The sequence below is a fragment of the Ochotona curzoniae genome, unplaced genomic scaffold (genome assembly GCF_017591425.1).
Source record: "Ochotona curzoniae isolate NIBS_2020 unplaced genomic scaffold, NIBS_Ocur_1.0 contig_291, whole genome shotgun sequence".
NCBI lineage: Eukaryota > Metazoa > Chordata > Mammalia > Lagomorpha > Ochotonidae > Ochotona > Ochotona curzoniae.
Window position 1 is genome coordinate 8,529,424 of NW_024465649.1, and position 24,111 is coordinate 8,553,534.

The 24,111-nt window shown below is 38.9% G+C and overlaps 1 protein-coding gene across 1 annotated transcript in view; it reads left to right on the forward strand.

Annotated features, from left to right (window-relative positions):
- OMA1 (OMA1 zinc metallopeptidase) overlaps positions 1-24,111 on the forward strand; it is a 76,737-nt gene that overhangs the window by 10,332 nt on the left and 42,294 nt on the right. The window contains exons 2-7 of the mRNA XM_040978483.1: positions 396-878; positions 4,899-5,127; positions 7,508-7,681; positions 7,775-7,882; positions 11,319-11,447; positions 16,989-17,063. Of these exons, the coding sequence (XP_040834417.1) occupies positions 412-878; positions 4,899-5,127; positions 7,508-7,681; positions 7,775-7,882; positions 11,319-11,447; positions 16,989-17,063 (1,182 nt within the window). The 5' untranslated portion in view covers positions 396-411. The remainder of the gene's footprint in view (positions 1-395; positions 879-4,898; positions 5,128-7,507; positions 7,682-7,774; positions 7,883-11,318; positions 11,448-16,988; positions 17,064-24,111) is intronic.

Below are 24,111 nucleotides of genomic sequence, written 5' to 3' on the forward strand. Positions count from 1 at the left end.
AAGTTAGATTTTACTGTTCTATTAACAGCCTTCTTCCCCTCTACTTCTGTCAACTAATACATTGCTTTTATTTTTTTCTTCTAAACAGTTTCTTATTCCCAAATAGTTTGTTGTTAAGGTAAAATTAGACTCCTGCCCAGTTAAACATAAAAAGTGAAAAATATAAGCTTCTGAAGTACACATTGTATAGTAAATATAATGTTATATATTTTCATCTGAGTTATGTGGTGGAAAAGCATGTATATAGTTATGAATAGGAACTCAAGTTAATTTGCTCTGATACATGTTAAAGAAAGAACTCTGACACCTCTATGTCTTAAATGCTACATTTTCAGATTGATAAATAAATGCTTTGTTCAGATACTCATATTTTACTTCTTTTTGTGTTGTTGCAGATAATCAAAAAACAAGATGAGTTTCTTCTGTGGACTACAGTCAGCTACAAGAAACTGTGTTTTCTTCCAATTCAGTTTGCTGGCCAGATGGAGAAATTGTACCTCACCAGGCTGTAATGTAGTTCAGATGCACCATTTGGTAAATAAATACCAGGGACTCACATCAGTAAAACAGTGTGATAAGTTGACTTTTCTGCCTGGAAACTTTCATTTCCTTAGGACTTTAAATAACAGAAGAACAAAATGTTACTACAGTACCAAAAATAAGGAAATTGGGCCTGTTGCCCACAAATGTGCTGCGTGGAATGAATCCCTTTCAAGCTGGGTGCTGAGGAAGGAAGCGGCTCCTTTGCGTGCGTTCTGCTGTCTGCCCGTGGTGGCCAGGGGTCTCCACACTTCTGCGCGCTTCCAGGCTGCTCCGGTTCCCCTCTTGTTGGTTGTTCTTAAGCCAGTGCAGAAGCTACTTGCAATCATTGTAGGCAGGTAAAATACTTAACAAAAAAAAGTACTAACTTTTATTAGTTTCTGTATTAACATTTTGTATTAAATTCATGGACTTAAAAATTAAGCTTTTCTATTTGCTAAATTGCCCTTTCAGAGAAATGTTGTTACTCTCACTTGTGCCACAGGTAATTCACAATTAACTTTCTAAATGGTGGGCTCTGCCTAATTTTGTTATGTATAATTTTAGACATGTGCTGCATGTTAAATTAATTTTTTACTTGAGAGAGTTAGAGAAAAGGAGTGATGGGAAAGGCTCTTTGATTTGCTGGTTCACTTCCCAGATGGCCACAACAGCCAGAACGTGGCCAGTCTGAAGTTGGGAACCTGGAGCTTCTTTCAGATCTCCTATGGGGGTGCAGGGGCCCAAGGGCTTGGGCCATCATCCGTTGCTTTCGCAGCCTTTAGCAGGGAGCTGGATTGGAAGTGGAGCAGCTGGGAATCAAACCGGTGCCTATATGGGATGCCATTGAAGATGAGCATGCTAAGCCACTATGTTGGCCCTTGAAAATTTATGATCTAAAAATAGGATCTTTGAAAGTTATTCTTATATACTATATGAACATTTTAAAAAGATTTTATATTTAGGAAGAATCAGGTGTTACCTGTTGATTACAACTTACATGGAAGTACACATTCTTTTTAGTTTGTGGATTCTGAGATGGCAAATCATTGAAGTGAGAAACTGCTCATCCTAGTCAACTTAGCTCTTACACCAATGATATTTTAATTTTTTTGTTCAGTTTCTAACAAATATTATTTTATCTTGGTGTTTATTTATTTTTAAAGATTTATTTTTATTGGAAAGGCAGATTTACAGAGAGGAAAGACAGAGCTGGAGCCCCCTTCACTGGTTCACTCCCCAAGTGGCTGCAGTGGCTGGAGCTTAGCCTATCTGAAGCCAAAAACCAGAAGCTTCTTCTGGGTGTCCCACATGGGTGCAGGGTCCCAAGGCTTTTGGACCATTCTTTTTAAAAAAAATTTTTTTTTTTTTATTGGACAGTCACATATGTTCAGAGGAGGAGAGACAGAGACAGATCTTCCGTCCAATGGTTCACTCCTCAAGCGGCCACAATGACTTGAGCTGAGCTGATCCAAAGCCAGGAGTCCAGAGCCTCTTCTAGGTCTCCCATGTGGGTGCAGGGTCCCATGGCTTTGCGCTGTCCTTGACTGCTTTCCCAGGCCACAAACAGGGAGCTGGATGGAGAGTAGAACAGCTAGGACAGGAACTGGCACCCCTATGAGATTTTTGGCACTTATAAGGTGAGGATTTAGCCACTCTGGGCCCTCTTGGTGTGTTGGTTTTTTTTTTTTTTTTTTGGCTAATCATTTTGTTGTTATGTAGTTTCAAGTTTGATAACTTTGGAATCTTTCCCAGCCTTCTTTGCATTTTTATGCCAACCAACTCAATTTGCATTTTATTAAGAAAATAAGAGCTTATATTCTGTAACTTATTGTTCTGTAGAAATCTATTCTTTATGATCTGGCATTGGCACTTTGTATGCTTAAAACTATTGTCTTTCAGATTAACTGATGAACTCATCCCAGGTTCTTGGGTTACTGACTCTTTCTGATTTCTAGCATGTTCTCATTTCTAGTAACTTAGTTTTAGCTCTTTTATTGTTACTTTTTTTAGCCACCTAAAATTTCCCTTTAGTATATGTTCTGCTACATTTTAAATGAATAATATGTCACAAAAAGTTTTAAATAGAAAGTAACTTTACTTCATACTTTGGCCTATGTTCCCTCTGGTTGAAACACTGTCACTTAACAAAATTGTGACAACTTGAGGAGGTAATTTACTTGTTCCTTTCTGTTTTCATTTCACTGGAAAGGCAGAGAGACAGAGACTGAGAGAGGCCTTTCATCTGTTGGTTTGCTGCCCAGATGCCTGCATCAGCCAGGGTGAGGCTGTAAGAAAACCAGAAGGCTGAAGTGCCATGGGGTCACCCACATGGGTGGCAGTGACCCAGGTGCTTGAGCCTCCACCTGTTGCCTCCCAGGCGTGCCTTAGCAAAAATCCTGATCAGAAGCAGAGGAGCTGGGACTGCATAGGCTGTGAGCCTCCTAAGTGGCATCTTGCTGTTTATATTGGAAACGCAGATTTACACAGAGAATGATAGAAACAGAGGGAAAGATCTTCCATTCCCACATGCCTGCAATGGTCAGAGCTGAGCCAATCTGAAGCAGGAGCCAGGGTCTCCCGTGTGGGTGCAGGGTCCCAAGACTTTGGGTCATTTTCCATTGATTTCCCAGGCCACAAGCAGGGAGCTAGATGGGAAGTGGGGCAACAAAGATGTGAACTGACACCCATATGGGATCCTAGCACCTGCAAGACAGGATTATCCAATGCATCCTAACCCTCTCCTCCCCCCAAGTGGCTTTTTCTTTTTTTTAAAAGATTTCTTTGTTTTTATTGGGAAGGCAGATTTTACAGAGAGGAGAGACAGAGAGAAAGATCTTTCTTCCACTAGTTCACTCCCCAAGTGGCTGAAGCAAAGTGAGCAGCCAGGAGCTTCTTCCGGGTCTCCCATGTGGGTGCAGGGTCCTAGGGCTTTGGGCCACCCTCAACTGCTTTTCCAGGCCACAAGCAGGGAGCTAGATGGGAAGTGGAGCATCTGGGACATGCACTGGTGCTCCTATCGGATCCTAGCACTTGCAGACTTCAGTGGCATACTAGGCCCCTAAGTGGCATCTTAACTGCTGCCCCAAAGTGTTCAAGCTAGGATAATATTTTGTAAAGTATACTTTTGCCAGGAGAATAATGTATATATACTAATTTTTTTTTGTTGTGGATTTATAACTGAACTGTCATGGAAAAATTTTTACCCCAGTATTGAAACATTGCTTGTTGATAAAATGTTTCGGAATTCTGTCAAGCAGTAGAATGTTATTTGGTAAGAATTGCTCCTCTTTGGATGTTATCCATAAAGCCTTCTATTTCCTGGTTTTCAGTGCTCAGGATCTTACTGCTTTCCTTTGTTGTGTTGTAGAGAGGACAGTGCATTTTCTGCTGTTACACAATATTTGTTTCCCAAATCAGTGCTGAGCTAGTCTGTCCCATTCCATGATGAAGCCCTGGTGGACTACGCTTTAAATCTGAGGAGCAGTTGGGAGAATGGTAGTCTTACTGTAACTCTTCACATGTTATTTGGCAGGTGGTTAAGTGACACAACTGGACTATCTCTTTCTGATGGCCCTGTTCCTTTATTGTCTTTGAAATGGATATGTTTCTTAGCTCGCCTCTGTTTCAATGTTACCTTCTAACAGGATTATTGGAAAGGTTAAATGCAATAATACAAGCGTTAATAATTATCAGTACTTCCCATGTCGTGAATAATTCAATGTTTTGTTTTAAATAACTTAATTTGTGACAGTAATAGTAAAATAATTTTTTAATTGGTGTTTTTGCTTAAACTAGCTGAAGAAGAAAATTCAGATGAATATTTTAAACTATCGTGGTATAATTCATTACTTTTTCACACCATTTGGCTAATATTTTCAAGGTTTATTTTTATTTGAAAAGCAGATTTGCAGAGAGGAGACACACACACACACACACACACACACACACACACACACACACGGAAAGAGAGAGAAGAGATCTATCTTTTGATTCAGTTCCCACATGACCATAATGGTTAGAGGTGAGCCTATCTGAAGGCTAGGAGCCAGGAGCTTTCTTTGGGTCTCCCATGTGCTTGCAGAGGTCCAAGGACTTGAGGCATCCTCTGCTACCTTCCCAGTCCATAAACAGGCAGCTGGATTGGAGATGGAGCAGCTGGGACTAGAACTGGCACCCACAAGGATGCTGGCATTATAGGGAGAGGATTAGCCTGTTCAGCCACCACACCTCATTCAGCTAACTTTATAAACTGACAGAGTCGTTTACACGGAGAAGTGTATCATAATAATTGAAGTGCTTGATGTGAAATTTGAGTATGTGCATGTAATTTTATGTGTGGATATGTTTATCAATTTCAATTTTTTGTTTTGTTCTAGGGGCATAAGGAAATGGTGGCAAGCACTTCCTCCTAACAAGAAGGCATTGTTTAAAGAAAGTATAAAGAAGAATAAATGGAATTTATTCCTTGGTTTGAGTGGTTTTGGATTGCTATTTGTAGTGTTTTATTTTACTCACCTTGAAGTGAGTCCAGTCACAGGAAGGAGCAAGCTACTATTATTGGGAAAAGAACATTTCAGACTTCTGTCAGAACTGGAATATGAAGCAGTAAGTTGAAAGAAGTGTTCGTGATTGGATTGCTTAATATAACAAAGTAGTGAAATTTCTTAAGTATGGGTGAGGTACTGCTTTTTATGTTACTTTTATTGTGAAGTTGACCTTTGTTTCCAGAAGGCCTCATGCTTTCACAGCTGGTATTCCACTGCCTGCGTTGTTTTCTCCTGTTCATCCAGCTAAGCTTTGCTCAGCACATGTCATCTGAAATGTGACTTTCTAAGGAATACCTTCCTTGATTATCCTGTCTGAGTTATGTGGGGTGACTAGATTACATGCCAGGGGGTAGTCTTCATTGAGACACAATTGTATTTGTGCTCAGTGCTCAACGGTCCAAAGCCTAGGTCTCCTACTTTTCTGTTTGTCTCTATATACTGCACTTTTCCGTCAGAGTGCTTATATGAGGTAACAATAATTATTTGCATAATTTTTGTTTGCTGATTTTGTTAGACTAAATTTCATGGGGCCAGGGATCTTATTTGTTTATTGTCTTAGCACTAATAAAATGTGCAAAGTAGTGCTTAGTGTTTCTTTATTGAATACATAGATCTGTAATCAATTTTATATCAGGAAAATCAAAATAAGGCAGTTTTTTTTTTCCAAGCATCAATTCTGGAGGTTTATTATGTGTCTTTTTGCTGGGCAGAGAAAAGAGAGGGAGAGAAAGAGAACTCTCATCTATGGGTTCTGAAATCCCACAATGGTTGCTAATGGGTGGGTCCAAGGCCAAGAGCAAAGAATATATAATCCTGGCCTTGAACAAGAGTGGCAGGAAGCCAGTTACCTGAACCATCACTGCCAGCATCTGTTAGAGGAAGCGAATCGCTAACTAGACTGTGAATGAATCCCAGGTACTCTGATGTGGGCCTCTTAGTGACCAGGTGAAATTGCCTTGCCTATTGGACTTTTAAATGCAAAGTAAGGGTGAAATCTAGAAGTCTTAAGTCTTTGAAAAGTACACTAATTCGAGTAGTTAAATATTTTGTATTCTAGTGAATTTCTTGAGGGCCAAGGTCTTCCTTCTGTTCCCAGTAGGTACTCCATCCTGGATTGTTGAATTGGTACATCTCAGCCTTGCTTGAGGGTTTTGGCATAGTTATACCTTTCTTTTTATTCCAAATGAATGCCCAAGTTAACAATGGAAAGTTACCATTAATTAAAAAAATAGTAATTGCATTTCTCTATAAAAGTTTTTAAATTGATGTCTTATAATGTATGCAGAGAATTTTATCTGTTTCTTAGAATATAGTCTGGCAAAAAAACAAAACAAACAACCCCCGCCCAAACAAAAAACAAACAAACAAAAAAGAATGTAGTCTGGCCAGAGGCAAGTTTGAGAAAGCTGTTACAGAAAGATTTAGACATTCTTGGTAAAACTAAATGCATCCTCTTCCACTCATATGCTGAGAAATGTCGAACATGTACATGTATACACAAGTATATGTAAATCTTCTCACGGGTATACTTTTTTCTTATGAAACTGATATGTTATATCTGCTTGATAGAAAAATTTGGACACTAGATATATTACAAATATATTTTATATACTCTTGCTTTCAGAATTTTGTTGCAAGCAATTTTCATTGATGGGGTATGCTTTTAAAATCTAAACTGGAGGGAAAAAATCTAAGTTGGAGGAAATTAAATTTGTGTTTTATAAGGTCATATATTTCTAATGCATTCAGGGAAGAAGGTTACCAACTTGTTGATTTGTGTGTGAAAGGATTTATGCATTTTATGGAAATCGGTATTTTAGAACACAGTACACTTGAATTCTTAGGAATATAGTTTCAGAAAAAGTGTCTTCTAACAGTTGTGTTTTAATTAGCATCATGTAAAGAAGATGATATGCCCATTAGTTCCAATATTTCAGTAATTTCCTTTCAGTCTGAATGAAACACCTAAAATTAATGAGATTCTGTTTTGGGGGGGGGCTTAGAAATTTAGCTTATTTGAATATAGAGCATTTTCTATTTGATGGGTTATGAGAGTAAGTTTTTTTTGTATTTTACTTTCTTATATGAAATTTTTGTTCTCCAGGGAGTGTTTTATTTTTTAAAATGCTGGGGAAGTAGAAATAATATTTAACCATCTTACTCATTTCTTGGGTAATAGAACAGAGTAATGAAATTTTTATTTCAACACATTTATATGAAAAATCTTAGTGTTAGAATTTATTCCTTTGTGGGAAACCACATGATTTTGCATGAATAATTCAAATTTAAGAAATTTGAGTCTAATCTATGCAGATTCTTACATAATTAAAAATTAAAATGTTCAGCAATAAGTAGGCTTATAACTCTCCATGAAGCAATATAAATATTTTCTAGGGCTAAAACTCATTTAAAACTACAAATACACTCTAATTTTTCAGTGGATGAAAGAATTCAAAAATGATATGCTAACTGAGAAAGATGCCCGATACCTGACTGTTAAAGAAGTGGTTCATCATCTAACTGAATGCAATAAAGACATCCCCGGGATCTCTGAGATCAACTGGGTTATTCACGTGGTTGATTCTCCAGACATCAATGCCTTTGTGCTTCCAGTAAGTGAATGTTCCAAACATATTTTGCTGTTAAATATAGTGACTTTTATTTTTCTATATTGTTCTAATTGCTTACATTTTCTTGATGTGCAGAATGGACAAGTGTTTGTTTTCACTGGGCTTTTAAATAGCGTGACTGATATTCATCAGCTTTTCTTCCTTCTGGGCCATGAAATAGCACATGCAGTCCTTGGACATGCTGTAAGTACCTGAAACAGATGTTCATTCAGTTGTTGGCATTTGATTTTAACTAAATAAGGTACATCTTTCCCTTTTTATGATAGAATTTAGTTTTTAGTAGTTGCCTTATTACAATGCCTGAAAAAATGTGATTGGCTAGTTTTAAGAATTTACAATTAGCATTTCTCATGAATACTGCTTTTACTACCTTTTTTGCTAACCTCTGTTTCAAATTTAGATTTTGAGTTTTATATAATTATTAATATGCTTGTAATCTAGTCAGAAGATGAATTGTAGGAAATTGATGTTACTTTTTAAGTGGGTAAATCAGTGTTTCCTCTTTCTGGTCATTTTTACAGGATTTCTTGAAGCATCTAAGGATGTCTAGAATGATAGGTATCTGTAATTAATTTAGAGTAATAATGACACTTTGCTGTTTGATAGTATGCTGAGCTTTTTAATGTTGTACCTTTTAATACATATTAAGTATGTTTTTATTATCCCTGTTTTGCATATCAGGAAGCTAGCATTTAAACAGACTCTAAATGACATGACTAGCATGGAGAAGTGTCAGACTGGGGCTTCATGGCAGGTCTTCTGTGTGTAGTCCAGTGTTTCTTCCTTTTACTGCGTTTACTCAGTCGTTGGCTGCAATTTTCTTGCAAATCATAGAATAAGAAAGTTTGATGTGAGACGTCTGTAATCACACATCTATTCATATAGATGGCTTATATAGTAACATAGTATGAGTCCAGGAAAATAGCATTTATTTTACTGATTTCATTAAATAGAATGAATGGCTCTTTTGTCTACATAATTAGAGGGAAATATGTTTCTTTAACACAAAGCATGAAGGTAAATAGTGAAAGAACTTCAAAATGCTAAATCAGAATTGCAAATAATATTAACATCAAATGGAAATGGTAGTGTTTATAATCCTTCTGAAAGGCACCTAAGATTCTACCTATTAGAATATTATTGAGATAAGGTGGGTCGAAGTTGTGCTGTTCTGAAATAGAACTAGTAATTATCTCCATTATGTCTTCTGAGTTACAGGGAAATTATAAAAAGAGTTCTTATATATATGCAATAATAAATCTAAGCAGCTGAAATAGTGTCTTATATATACCCCAACATCTTTCAATTAATGGTATAACTGCAAAATAAATCAGGTTTGTTTGGATGTTTTAGCATTTGAAAGGTGTTAGTATTCAGTACATTTGTTTTATGCATTTAATTCAATGCCTCATGTTCTTTGTCAGTGTAAGAACAATAATTAGATGAGACATAGAAAGCAAGTACCAGCCTTAATTGAAAATAGTGATTAATATTTCTTTGGTGAGGTCTTTATTATCAACACAATATTTTCTCTTTTGGTAATCTGAATTTTGGTTTGATCTAGTCTTTTGTGTTATTTTCTTTATTTCACAACTGTAGTTTTGGTTTCTTACTAGCTTTCTAAGATTTTATAATGGTGATTATATTCTTTAAGAATTATAAAGAAGGACTTGCCTTTTATAGTGAGTTTATCAGTTTGAATTGCACTCTGCAGTTTGAATTGAATTTTCTAAACGAACAGTTCTTAAAATGGAGCAAAATGTGTCCCTTAAGGATAGAGAATATTATAAAGGGATGTACTTGAGGTCCTTCTTTATAGGGTTTTTTAAAAAAAATTTAATTTAATTTCTTTGAAAGAGAGAGGGATAGAGATTTTCCCTATGCCCTTGGACTCCCCAGATGGCTGCAGTGGCCAAGGTTAGGCCAGCTAAAGCCAAGAGACAAAAGCTTCTTCTGGGTCTCCCATGTGTGTGACACCTGATCCACTTTTCTGCTGCTTTTCCCAGGCATTGATAGGGTGCTGGATGGGAACTGGAGCAAGCTTGGATATGAACCCAGAAGCCATTGTCCTTATGGGATGCCAGCAATGAGGCAACAGCTCTACTGGCTACACCACTACACAGGCCCACTTCATTGTGTTTTTTAGCTGTGTGTGCTTTTTTTTTTTAAAGATTTATTTATTTATTGGAAAGTCAGATATACAGAGAGGAGAGACAGAGAGGAAAATCTTCCGTCTGATGATTCACTCCCCAAGTGAGTGCAACGGTTGATGCTATGCCGATCCGAAGCCAGGATCAGGAACTACTTCTGGGTATCCCACGTGGGTGCAGGGTCCCAAAGTTTTGGGCTGTCTTCGACTGCTTTCTCAGGCCACAAGCAGGGAGCTGGATGGGAAGTGGAGCTGCAGGGATTAGAACTGGCACCCATATGTGATCCCGGGGCGCTCAAGGCGAGGACTTTAGCCACTAAGCCATGCCACTGGGTCCTTTTAGCTGTGTTTTGTACATTGAGGTATCAGCATTACATCAACATTAAGTAATCAACTTTAGTGGCAAACAGTGAACTAAATCTATATTTAGATTTGGGATGCTAAATCTATACTTAGATATTACTATTTAAAAAACAGCAATTTTATCTTTAAGCTTTTCCAGTAATGGGTTTAAGTACGTATAGAAATTCACAGGACCAAATTCCTTGGTGAGATATATGAGACTTAGTAAATGATAGACTTATGTCAATGAATTCTACTCACTAGGTCATAAAAATCAAAACAGTTTTATGAAAGTTCCAGTCTCTCTGAATTGCTCTTGGTTTAACTGCTGCTTCATATGTTAGGTAACGCTTAGTGTTTATCCAAGAATATAAGTATAGTAAACACTTCTATTTGGTTGTTAAAGATACAGTGAGTCAGGGCCTGGCATGGTAGCCTAGCGGCTGAAGTTCTCGCCTTGAACACACCGGTATCTCACATGGGCGCTGCTTCTAATCCCGGCAGCCCCGCTTCCCATCCAGCTCCCTGCTTGTGGCCTGGGAAAGCAGTCGAGGACAGCCCAAAGCCTTGGGACCCTGCACCTGCATGGGAGACCTAGAAGATGCTCCTAGCTTTGAATCAGCTCAGCTCTGGCCGTTGTGGAGTGAATCAGTGGAATGGAAGATCTTCCTCTCTGTGTCTCGTCCTCTCTAAATACATGCCTTTCCAACAACAAAAAATGTCTTAAAAAAAAAAGATACAATGAATCCTAGGGTGTAATGTGTATATCCAATTCCTGGTGCCTTTACTAATAACTGTGCAAACCTTTTTCCATCTCAGTTTCATTCTCTGTGAAATAGTGATAAATGTGTAAAAGTGTTATACTTGTTAATATAAGAAAAATGTGAGCTTGTTGTTGTCAAGTGCCCTACTAATGTTGATTCAGTACTCGAGTGATGTGCGACTAGGTGAGGGAAAGGGCCAGGTGGGAAGGATAAGTTCACAGAGGAACGAACTTTGGATCCTACCGGGGATGATCAGTTAAATAGACATAACATGACTACATATGGTGAATTAGATATGTAAGCATGTTGCAGTATTGTCTTTACTTATTAAATCCAGTTTTCATTTTTTAAAATTATTTTTCAGGCAGAGAAAGCTAGCTTGGTTCACTTATTGGATTTCCTGGGTATGATTTTTCTCACAATGATTTGGGCCATTTGTCCTCGTGATAGTCTGGCACTCTTGGGCCAGTGGATCCAGTCTAAATTACAAGAGGTAAGTCTGAGATGATATCTTGCATTTATACTGACCTGTGATGGGAATATTTTGAGATTACTGTAAAGCAACAAATAACAGAAATGTTTATACATTTTATCATGAACTATAGATCCTCAGTTTGAGGGTCTTTATTTTCCCATTTTTTAAAAGATACTGTTATATATAGGCATTTAAATAAGGAATACTGTGTCTCTAAAAATGGATGTAGATAGGTTAGAAGTACTTGGCAACTTCTGACTAATAGAATTTCCCCCCAAAGTTATTGACTATGTGTGGAGAAAACCTAGTCAGTGTTTCCTTGTCCTCACCTTTACTTACTGTGCTGGACTGACTGACTCTGCCTTTCCTGAATATTTACTATTTTTTTTTAAAGATTTTTTTTAATTGGAAAGGCAGATTTATATAGAGAAGGAGATACAGTCAGAAAGATCCTCCATCTGCTGGGTTCACTGCCCAAGTGGCCGTAATGGCTGCAGCTGAGCCAGTCTGGATCCAGGAGTGTCTTCTGGGTTTCCCACATGGGTGCAGGGTCCCAAGGCTTTGGGTTGTCCTCTACGGCTTTCGCAGGCTACAAGCAGGAAACTGGATGGGAAGTGGGGCCGTGGGGACATGAACCAGCTCCGCTATGGCATCCCGGTGGACGCAAGGTTATCTTGCTGGGCCTGAATATTTGCATTTTGATGGGGAACTCATAACAACCTCTGAGCATTCATGGACATGAAGTTGGCTGAAACCATTTTATCATTCATCCTCCTCCTTACCAACATCACTTGGAAAATACTGAAAGGTCAGGCATTGTTGTCTACGGCCATACCACCCTGAATGCGCCTGATCTCGGAAAATACTGAAAGATCATTCCTAGAAGGTGTTTGTAACTTTTGTTTTCAGTGCTTATGAATATTGATAATTGTCTCAAAAATATCCCAAATTCCTCATTCTGTTCAAAATTCCATACTATTAAAGGTGGTTCTTGGATCAAACATAACTGCTTTGTTAACCATGATTAATTATTTTATTTTACATTGTTTTTCAGATACTTTCTTTGTCCTGGGAGGTTTGATTCTTCAGGAGCAATCTGTTGTTTGTTTATTTAATGACTTGTAGAATACCCATTTGAGTGCCATCTGGGTGCTGTTTTAAGTCGGGTGTCTAAAATTCTTATGAACAAATTGCTGTTGTAGTTGCTTAAACTCTTGGAGTCTTACTCAGTGTTACTGCATCATTTGACTTCATTTAAATTGAATGTTGTTAAAGATGAAAAGAAAATGATCATGATTATTTTAATATTTTTAATATTATTTACATAGTTAAGAGGGATGCATGCCCATGTTGGCTTCCCACTAGGGTGGAGAGGGCCAGCCATGGAGGAAGGTAGGTGGGACAAATGCTTCAATTACCTTCCTTTTTCTCTTGTGCCCACAGTGGGGGATGGGGAGGGGATCACTCTTGGCTGTCAAACTACATCAGCACCTGGCATCGCAGGACAGTCATTTGATGATGCCTTAGAAGCCCTGGTATAGGAAAGAGTATTCCAAGGGTGTTACTTGAGTGGTTTTGATAGTTCAGAGAAGCTCTTGGTTTCATTGCTCCAGAGTTGAGAAAAATCTTTCCAAGGTCTGCTGGTTGACAAAGTCTACCTAAGTGCAGCCACAGACCTAGGAACATGCTGCAAAGCTTGGCCAGAATTGTCAACCTGTTCTGCTTTCCATCCTCTGACAAAGCAGTCAACGTCCCTTGCTGGCCTAGATGAGCTGGCTGTCATGTCCTGCATGTGCATCTGGAGCATGCTGTCCACTGCCCAGGCATCAGCAACTGAGGAGGCCCATTCCTGATACATAAATTCCAAGGCTGAACCACACATTCCCTGTGACTGGGGTCTGAGTCCAGAGGTCAAGTTGGGTAGTCCCCTAAGAAACCTCACCTGGGGTGACCTCAGACTTCACTCATGTGTGCTAGCCGGTGTAGGGTCAGTTTCGGTCTGTCTCCCACACCAGCCTATGCACACAGTGGTAGATGTAGCTGCCTGATCAGTTCCGCCCCAGCCCCATATCTCATGCAATTCAGTAGGTACTCTGGCCCAGCCCAGCCTGCCAGGCTGCCATAGATCTGGTCCTCACATATACTATTGGGTGCTGTGGTCTAGTTGGGGTGACCTCCAATAATCCTCACCTGGGCCAACCCAGACCTGGCTTTTGTGCATGCCAGCCTCTGCTATGACCTTTCTGGTCCGTCTGCAGCCCATCTTGCTCTCGTACACACCCATGTGTGCTGTGGCCTATCTCAGCCCACTCCACCCACCCCAGACCTGACCCACATGTATGCTGACAGTTGCTACCATCCTGTCCAGCCTGGCCTGCCCCCAGCCCTGGCTCTTGTGCTGACTAACGATAGAAATAGCCTAGTATGGGAATGCCTATAATTCCTCGGCCAGGCTCGCTAGGGGTTACTGTAGTCCAGCCTGACATGACTTGCCCCCAGTCATGGTGGTACCTAGCTGATGCTGAGGCCTAGCCGGCTTGCCCACACCAGTTCTGGCTCTCTCATTCTAGTGGGTGCTGCAATCCTGCCTACACTGGCTCACCCCTCGTTCCAGCTCTCACATTCACAGGTGGAAGCAGTGGCTCAACAGGAGATTCATATTTGTCCCTGACACTGATTTGCTGTAAGTTAGAGGAAGTAATACCATTTTTTTTCTCCTTTCTGTAAAAAAATCAGATTTGGTCAAAAGACAGATAACTTTCAGCTTTTTACTCTTTGAAATGCTTGATGAATTCTGTCACCTCAGTTTTAGTTCTTCAGCTTAACTAAATTGAAAATCAGGTATGAGTTCAGTTTGAATTCTTTCTCTCTAAAGCAAAGCGTTTGAATAATTTTGCTGAGGAGATATTTTCCTCTGGAATTCCTTTGCTTACTGTGATTGGAAAACAAAGGGTGGTTGATAGGGAGTCATTAAGGAATGGGGATTGCTGACATTCAGTTGCCATTTATTCACTTACTGTGTGGGCCAAATGATAAATTTAAGATAGCATTTCTCAATCTCAGGGCTCTTAGCCTTTAGAACTGGATTCTGTGTTGTGGGGAGTTTCCCTGTGATGTATGATGTTTAGTGGAATATATGGTGTGTTTCCCCCTAGATGCCAGTGATTCTTCTCATCTTGCTCCACTGTAGTTGCCACAATCTGTTATATTTTCCAACCCAAATGGAGTTTGGGGCTCCTGGTTTTGGTCTGGCCCAACTCTGGCTGTTGCAGGTGATTGGAAAGTGAACCATCAGATGAAAGACCCTTCTTCCTTTTGTGCTCTGCTTTTGAAATAGACAAACAAATAATTTAAATATTTTAAAAAAGACTTGTTCATTATTTTTTATTAGAAAGTCCGATTTAAACAAAAAAAGATTTTACAGAGAGAAGGAGGGGCACAGAGAGAAAGATCTTCCATTCACTGGTTCACTTCCCAAGTGGCTTTAATGACTGGGGCTGAGCAATCTGGAACCAGAAGCCAGGAGCTTCTTCCAGGTCTCCCATGTGGGTGCAGGGCCCGAAGGCTTTGGGCTGTCCTCTACTGCTTATCCAGGCCACAAGCAGGGAGCTAGGTGAGAAGTGGAGCAGCTAGGACACAAACTGGCTCCCATATGGAATGCTGGCACATGCAAGGCAATGATTAGCCACCAGGGTATTATGCTGGGTCCTAAACAGATAAATCTTAATAACAACCACCACAACAAAACCACTTAACAGTTTATGAATGTTCCTGTGGGACAGCTTTACACTGGATTGAGAACCATTAAATTAAAGCATTTAGTACATTTACCTTGTATAAAGTATGAACTCCAAGAAATATGAGTTTTTTTTTGTAAAGATATATTTTTGTTTGAAAGGCAAATTTTTCATAGATAAGGAGAGACAGAGAAAGATTTTCTGTTTGTGTTTCACTCCCTAAATGTCTGTAATGGCTCAAGCTAAGCCAATACGAAGTCAGGAGCCAGGAACTTCTGATCTCCCATGTGGGTGCAGGGTCCCAAGGACTTGAGACATCCTTGACTGCCTTCCTGGTGCAACAGCAGGGAGCTAGATTGAAAACAGAGTAGGGGAGACTTGACCCAGCACTCATTAGTGTATGCTGTGCCACGTAACTGACCCTAATTATTTTTCATTTAAGCCTCTTTGCAACTCTGGGAGGCTGACATGATCACTATCCATTTTACTTAAAAATGGTACCGGGCTTAGAGGTGTTAAACACTCCAAGGTTAACATGAAGTGCCAGCATTTGTCTTCGAACTGAAGTTTCACTCCTTTAAAAAGCCGATGTTGTTAAGTGTGCTGTCCATAGATTTGATGGGGAAACAGGCAGACTGCTCTCAGAGAATAAAGACATTGAGTGAGGGAGTCCTCAGCCTTAAGCCAGTGTGATGGAGAAAGTCAGATCTCAAGGTCACATGCTGTGGATTTTGAGCCAGCCATCACAGGTCTTAGCTAACTTTGAAAAATTGCTTCCTCAATTAGTAGCTCTTTTCTCGAAAGTTGTACCTATTGATCTGTCTCCTACAAAGTTTTAGTGCTTACTGAAAATTGGAATTTAACTGGAAATCATTCACATAAATACAAGTAATTAGGAAAGTTAAAGTTATGATACCTCTTTATTATTTTTTTATTGATGTCAGAAGAAAATTTTATTTTCCCACTAATCAATATTTAGAACAGAAAAAGGAAATTAAGATAATTTGTCAAAGAGCATTCTGCCATATGCTTAATTTTCTTGTTGGAATAAATCCTCTAGTAGTGTCACTGGCTATTATAAACCTATATTTTTTTTCAATTTTATTTTATAAGTGTAAAATCAAAGTGTTCCGGGTCAGATTAAGAGCCTGCATCAATAAGCTTTTTTTTTTTTAGATTTATTTATTTATATTGCAAAGTCAGAGACATATAGAGAGGAGGAGAGACAGAGAGGAAGATCTTCCGTCCAGTGATTCACTCCCCAAGTGACCGCAACGGCCGGTGCTACACCAATCTGAAGCCAGGAGCCAGAAATCTCCTCCAGGTCTCCCACACGGGTGCAGGGTCCCAAGGCCTCGGGCTGTCCTCGACTGCTTTCCCAGGTCACAAGCAGGGAGCTGGATGGGAAGTGGATCAGATGGACATGAACTGGCACCTACCTGGGATGCCAGCACTAGCAGGTCGAGGATTAGCTGGCCGAGCCACAGTATTGACTCCATAGAGTAAACAAATCTTAAAAAAAAAAATAGACAAAATACAAAAAGTGAACTGCTTACAATACTACAGACTGTCCACAAATGTATAAACATATATAATTTTTTATAAAATTTTCATGTTTTTAAAGTCTTCATTTCCAGTGAAGAAAATAAAAGCTGTGTATCTGTTTTATACCACAGTGTTCTTTAAATGGTGATCATATAGACTATATAAAGTTGTATCCTAGGTAATTAATGAGATTAATTTTGAAAAATTAAATTTTCTGAACTCCTTTTGTCATGTCTTAAATTGCACTAATGTAGTTTTTGCATCCTGTTTCTTGCAGTATATATTTCATAGACCATACAGTAGGACACTGGAGGCTGAAGCTGACAAAATTGGGCTGCAGCTTGCCGCAAAGGTAAAGTATTCAGGAGTTGAGAATACACTGTGCCCTTGCAAAGGCTATAGGGTCAATGCATGTTGTCTTTCTGCTGTTCGGCATGGGCAGAGAATAACAGGTGGATTCTACTAACTTTTCAGAGAAAATTTTCACTAATTTATAGAATTATGAGTCTGCGGACTTTGAAAGAATGTGTGAAGATACTCATTTTGGCTTCCTTTTATATGTGAGGCTCAACATCAAAAAAAAAAAACTAGTCCAGTTGAGAAATATATTTAAGTATTTAAGATGCTTTTTAGCTGTTTCCTTCCTGAAGCAAAGTTAATCCTATTGTGGTAAAGGCTGAATGAGCAGGTTTTTTTTTTCTGAATATTTATTATTTAAAGAAATAGTGCAGGCGCTCTGATTGGCTTGTTGGAACAGATTTTTTTTGCTAGCCACATAGATCAACTCTGGAGGTTTATTTAAACTGGCCTCCTGCTTGTCTGTTTAGCAAGGTACTTCACACCTGGCTGCTGTTTCTAATCCTGTGTGATAACCAAGTACTCTTAGCAGGATTTAACATTGGAAGTGAGAAAATGAGTGTAAACAGTGCCACTTCACTAGTAAGCCCAAATTCTATTTGATTCTTTGCTGAGTTTCTAGTAGCTATTAATTATTAAAAATCAGTATTGAACTTTTTGTGAATTTTATGGGTTTAATTTCATAAATCAAGATATTACTCATCCACAAAAGCAAAAGTGGTTCTTTGAATGTTAAATAAGGAAAACTAACTGTATTAACAGTCTGCATGCATTAAAAGGTTTCCAAATAAGGAACTTTTAACTTAGCTGAATAAAGAATTTTTCAATTTTAGTATGCAACAACCCGACAGATTTTCTCCTTAAATATATTCTGTGGTTTGATTATATTTTCCTGCTATATTTCCAAGGAACTTTGAAGTTTTGCTCTTTGATATAATTTAGTAGAGATCAGTTTTTAGCATATGGACGGATAGCTATTAGATGCAATATCGCATTGAAAAGGGTCATTTTTTCCTCACCACACCTCAGTGTCTCTTTGCTGTGAAGGCAGGAGTGTTTAGAAGGGCTTGTTTCTGGGGTCACTGTTTTGTTTCAGGATTGCCTTTCAGCAAGCACCCCATATTTGTGTGGCTTTTTGAAAGTGTTGATGTCTGGCGGCCTATCCTCCCTTGTTGTTCTGCAAGACTGATTGGGCTGTTTCTGGATCTTTACGTTTCCATATAATTTAAAAAATCAGTTTACTAAATTATGCACTAATGCAAAAGCATGTCTGCGATTTTGATTCATTTTACATTGCATTCATACATCAGTTTAGGAGCCATCAGTGTAGTTGGCTTGTGTTCAAAATACTAACTCATTTGATGTATTTGTTCATTCAATTACATACTATGTAATTTTTCTCAATATTTTGATGTTTTTTGTATGAAAAACTTATTTTTTTTCCCTAGACATTTAATTATTTTTATTGGAAAAGTAGATTTTCTTTTACTTTACAGAGAAAGAAGGAAATATAGGGAAAGATCTTACCTCTGCTGGTTCACTCCCCAAGTGGCCACAACAGTCAGAGCTGAGCCAATCCAAAGCCAGCAGTCAGGAGCTTCTTTTGAGTCTCCCATGTGGTGCAGGGTTCCAAGGCCTTGGGCCATCTTCCACTGCTTTTCAGGGCCACAAGCTGGTAGCTGGATGGGAAGTGGAGCAGCCAGGACATGAACGGGTACCCATATGACATCCCAGCGCTTGCAGAGGGAGGAGGAGCCCTGCTCTTATCTCTCGTTTTAAGCCTTTTCCGTGTGTGTGTGTGTGTGTGTGTGTGTGTGTGTGTGTGTGTGTGTGTATGCAATATTCTTGTATATATATTCACATGAGGTTTATAATTCCTCCAAGAACATCTTTGTCATGATGCAAATATTAATAGATTCTTTTTTCCAGTTTATATTCTTGTTTCATTTGTTTTTTCTTTGACTCATTTAAAAGTGTATCGCTTGAAGATCTGACCATTTACTGATCATTTGATTGGAAAATTGTGGAATCGTTAAAATTCTTTGAAAATTCTTGATGTTGTTTTATGGCTGAGCTTGTGGTCATTTGTTAAAATGATGTGCCCCTGAAAATGGAGTCTGTCGTTGTAAGAGCAGGGTACTATCCCAGGTCAGTTTTGTAAAGTATATTAATTTTACATCATCCTTGTTGACTTTCTTTTCTCTTTTTTCTAGTTATTAAGGGAAGTGCATCATTCTTTTGTTATGGTTGAGGATCGCTCTTTTTCTGTTTAGTTTCATTAGTTTTCACTTTGAGTATCTTAAAAGTGTTTAGCATACATGCCCGAAAGTGTTAGATCATCCTAGCAGATCGATTCTGTGTCAATATAAAATCCTTCTTTGACTCTAGAGATACTTTGCTGAATTATCAGCTTTCTCATTAATATTATTATCCCAGGTTTCTTTTGATTGGCATTTGTATGGTACAGCTTTTTCAGCTTATTTTTAAAGCTTCTTTTTTAAAAGATTTATTTATTTTTATTGCAAAGTCAGATATACAGAGAGGAGGAGAGACAGAGAGGAAGATTTTGCATCCGATGATTCCCTCCCCAAGTGACTACAGCAGCCGGTGCTGTGCCAATCCGAAACCAGGATCCAGGAACTTCCTCCAAGTCTCCCACATGATGCAGGAACCCAAGGCTTTGGGCCATCCTCGACTGCTTTGCAGGCCACAAGCAGTGAGCTGGATGGTAAACGGAGCATCTGGGATTAGAACCAGTGCTCATATGGGACCTGGCGCATTCAAGGCAAGGACCTTAGCTGCTAGGCTATCGCTCCAGGTCTGTTTTTAAACTTTATGTCCTCATGGATATACCTCTTGTAAGTAGAATGTAGTAACTTCTTAAAAAAAAAAATATATATATATATATTTATTTTTTCCAATTTTAATATATTTTTATTTTGGATTTTGAATTATGTGGTAATTTTCGTATAGGCTGGGATTCCCCCCCAAACTCCCACCCCCATCAGATTATTCCCATTTTGTTACAATAGTGTAGTTCTTAATAAGGAATCATAATTGTATCAGTCTCTTATTTAAGTGTACCCCAAAATTGTTGGTACAGACAATGTCAGTCCAGCATCCCATTGTGCACACATATTCAACAATTTCATTGGGATCTATCTTTTGTCTGGAAGCAGGGATACTTGTTCCATTATATTCCCATATCTGTATTTGATAGACCCCAGTACTCCATCACTATACATTTCCATAATTGAGAAGCCATGAAACAAGGCCAACAACTGGTATGAGTTAGAATAGCCACAATAACAACAACAGCAAATTACAGCACCATGAAAAAAATGCACCGGTGAGTAACCCACACATGGATGACAAAAAGGAAACACAAAAGTCTCTTGAGAAAAGTGATGCCATCGTACAATCCATGAGTCCGTGATGAATTCTACAAGAGAAAAGAAATTATTTGGAATAAGCCAAAGTGAAATTAGAAAAACATTGAAACACATGGGACATAGCCAAAAAAGCAAGCAAGCAAACAAAAACCAGTGTGGATTAGATTATTGAAGCTACATTTTCCATGTTGATTTCCTTACATAAGAGAGAATATATGGTATTTGTTCTTTTGTGATGGACTCATTTCACTGAGCATAATGGTCTCCAGTTGGGACCACCTGGTTGTAAATGGAATAATTTCATTCTTCTTAATAGCCAAATAATATTCCATGGAGTAGATGTACCACAGTTTCTTTAACCACTCTTCTTTGGATGCACATCTGGATTGTTTTCATGTCTTTGCTATTGTGGATTGTGCTGCTGCAAATATAGGGTTACAGCTCCCCTTCTCATATGCAGATTTCACTTCTATTGGGTATATTTCTAGGAGCGAGTTAGCTGAGTCATATGGCAGGTTTATTTGCAATTTTCCAAGCACTCTTTATACTGATTTCCACAGTGATTGTACTAGCCTATACTCCCACCAGCAGCAGTGAAGGAGGGTGCCTTTCTCCCCCATCCATGTCAGCAGGTGTTGTTAGTTGAGTTCTGAATGTAGGCCAGTCTCACTGGAGTTAGGTGGTACCTCAATGTGGTTTTCATTTGTATCTCTGATGGCTAGGGAGCCTGAGCATCTTTTCATATGTCTGTTAGCCATTTGAATCTGTTCTTTTGAAAAAAATGTCTATTCATTTCCATTGCCCATTTGTTACAAGGTTGTTTGTTTTGCTGTCCCTGGGTTTCTGAAGCTCTTTGTAAATCCTGGATATTAGTCCCCTATCACTTGTGTAGTATGCAAAAGTTTTTTCCCATTCTGTTGGTTGCTTCTTCACTTTGTTAATTGTTTCCTTTGCTGTACAGAAGCTTTTTAGTTCGATGTAGTCCCATTTGTTTATTTTGGATTTAATTGTCTTTGAAAGGCAGTGACAGGGAGAGATGGAGAGTCACAGAAAGGAAACTGGTCAATTTGTCTGTTTTCCCTGTCAGCTCTGATAGTTTTGCTTCAGCTTCTTACTTTTAACAGTGTATACAAGGTTGCTGCTTTTCTGATTCATTATCATTCACCCTCCCAGTTGCTTCGTGTGTTTTGATGCTTTGTGCTAGTGGCGTATAAATTTGGGACTCTTCTGTCCTCTGAATGAATTTTTTGAGGAAAGCAAAGGAATACTAGTAATACTTTCTTTTAAAGTCTTTTCTTTTTTAAAAAGAGATTTATTTGTTTTTATTGGAAAGGCAGATTTATGATGAGGAGAGACAGAGAGAAGGATATTCTGACCACTGTTTCACTCCCCAAGTGACTAAAATGATTGAAGCTGAGCCTATCCGAAGGCAGGAGCTGGGACCTCTTCTGGAGAGCCTCTTCTGAATCTCCCACACGGGTGCAGGGTCCCCAAGCTTTGGGTTTTCCTTGACTGCCTTCACAGGGTCAGGAGGCGGAGTTGGTCTCGCCAGCAGGTAAATAGGAAATCACAGGGATAGGCTAATGCTCCTGCTGCTATTATGTCATTGCTACTGGCCTATCAGATGGTGCCAAGTGGACCCACAGGGAGAAGTGATTGGTGGAGAACGATATAAAAGTAGCCGGTAAAAGTTAGGTGGGGACGGACAGACAGATGACGACGGAGAGACGGGACGAGGAAGAAGAAGGATGGGCGGGAAGAAGGGTGGCAAAGAGAGGGCTGGAAAAGAGGGATACAGAAGCGGTACAGGAATAGTAAAAGCAGTATGGAGAGACGGGGACATAAAGTACAGGAAGAAGAACGGGAAGGAGGGTGGCAGAAAGAGGGCTGGAGAAGCGGGGAAGAAAGCTTAGACCAATGGGGACAGGAGCAGCGGAGATAAGGATTTCAATGCAGCCGCTTTTGGCAGTGAGGGGTCTGGTTGCGGTTCCGGCTTTTCCCGGACCCTCGAGAGAGTGTGTTGTTGTTTTAGTGTTGCCGCTGCTGGACGATGGCGACATCAAATGCTATATTTATACATCCATTTATTTTGTGATGCCACAGTTTAGGATAATAACAGCATTTTCTATTATTTATTTCTTACTATCAGCCAGTACTGTGTTAATATTTGATATATATCACCTAATCTGCCTCAGTCCATGAAGTAGTCATGATGATGATCTCCACTTTGCAGATCAAAGGAATGAGGCCCAGATAACTTGAGTTACCTTCTTGTTGACAGGTACAGATGCTAACGCATGAGTCAGGGCCTGAACACCTGTGCATTCAAAGGCCAGGCTACACTTTAATTTCTGTTCCATTCGTTTATCACTTAACATTGTTCTAGGTCAACTTGTCTTCCTATATGGTGTCGCTTCCCAGACTTACTTTCCTGTCTTTCTCTTGTTCTACATCTTAGAAGCATTTGCGCTTAAAAACTTCTCTGTAGGAAACATGTCATTTTGTGTGTGTAGCTAAGCATTCCATTATAGACTTAAAAGCTGTAGAGCATTACAAGCCCACACTCCAGAGATAATCACCTTATGTTCTTTTAGTGCTTTACCTTTGTATTTCTGTGTAATGTGTTTACTTAGTAATTTCTTGATGCATTAAACTTAAATGTTACCTCCTGCTTTCTCTTTGTGGAATATTTAGTCTTTTCACATTTGACAAAATTTTTGTGTGTGTGCATATTTGTCATCTTTGTTCCTGTTTGGTTAGGTATGCGTTTGTTTTTGGTCATGTTATAATTGGATTGTTTTCTTAGCTCTGGCTTTAGAGTGTCCTCTGCCTATTATAGGTACAGTTATAATAGTTTGTGTATAGTAACTACATACAGATATAGTCACATGTCGGATGTGTGATTTGAATAGCTTTTCCCTTTATTTTCCTAAGAGCTACTTGCTTTGCCTTTTTTTTTTTTTCTTCTGACAAAGTATTTGTAGTTCAGTGAAGCAGTGAAGTCCAATAGTTTAAGGCATCTCTATACCAACTTTTGAGTCCCTGCTTCATTCTCATACCTTACTTTACAAAGGTCAGCCCAGGCTGCAAACCTTCTGCCCTGAACTCTGCTTTCTAGCTCTTACCACAGTGACGTGTGCCATGCTGTGTTTGGGTTCTGTCGAGTTCTGTGTTATGGTTAGGAAAATGCCTCAGGCAGGGAGCAGGGCAACTCTCAAGATTAGCTGAAGTGTTTTTCTTTTCTGAGGATCACGGATTTGTCCTGTTTTCTATTGCCTGACAACATTTGCCCTGTGTATTTTGTCCAGCTTAATATGTAGTTACTTACAGTGGGAGGACAGGTTCACCACTGTTGCTCTTTTATGGCTGGAGGTTAAGCTTCCAAATTTGTGATTCATAAAATTTGTGTATTCTTATTTTATAAGAACTAACAAATTGATCAGAAGCTCTCTGCATAGTTGGGAGCTTAGCTATAAGATTATAGGATATTGAGTTAAATTGCTCTTTTGGAAACTTTCGCATGCAACATATAGGCCTTTCCTCTGTGGCCATTTAAATGTCTTTAGATAAATCCTCTAAAACTAAGTCTTGGGAGTATACTTTTATTATTTAAAAACTCTTTTTCTTTTTTTTTTTAAAGATTTATTTTTA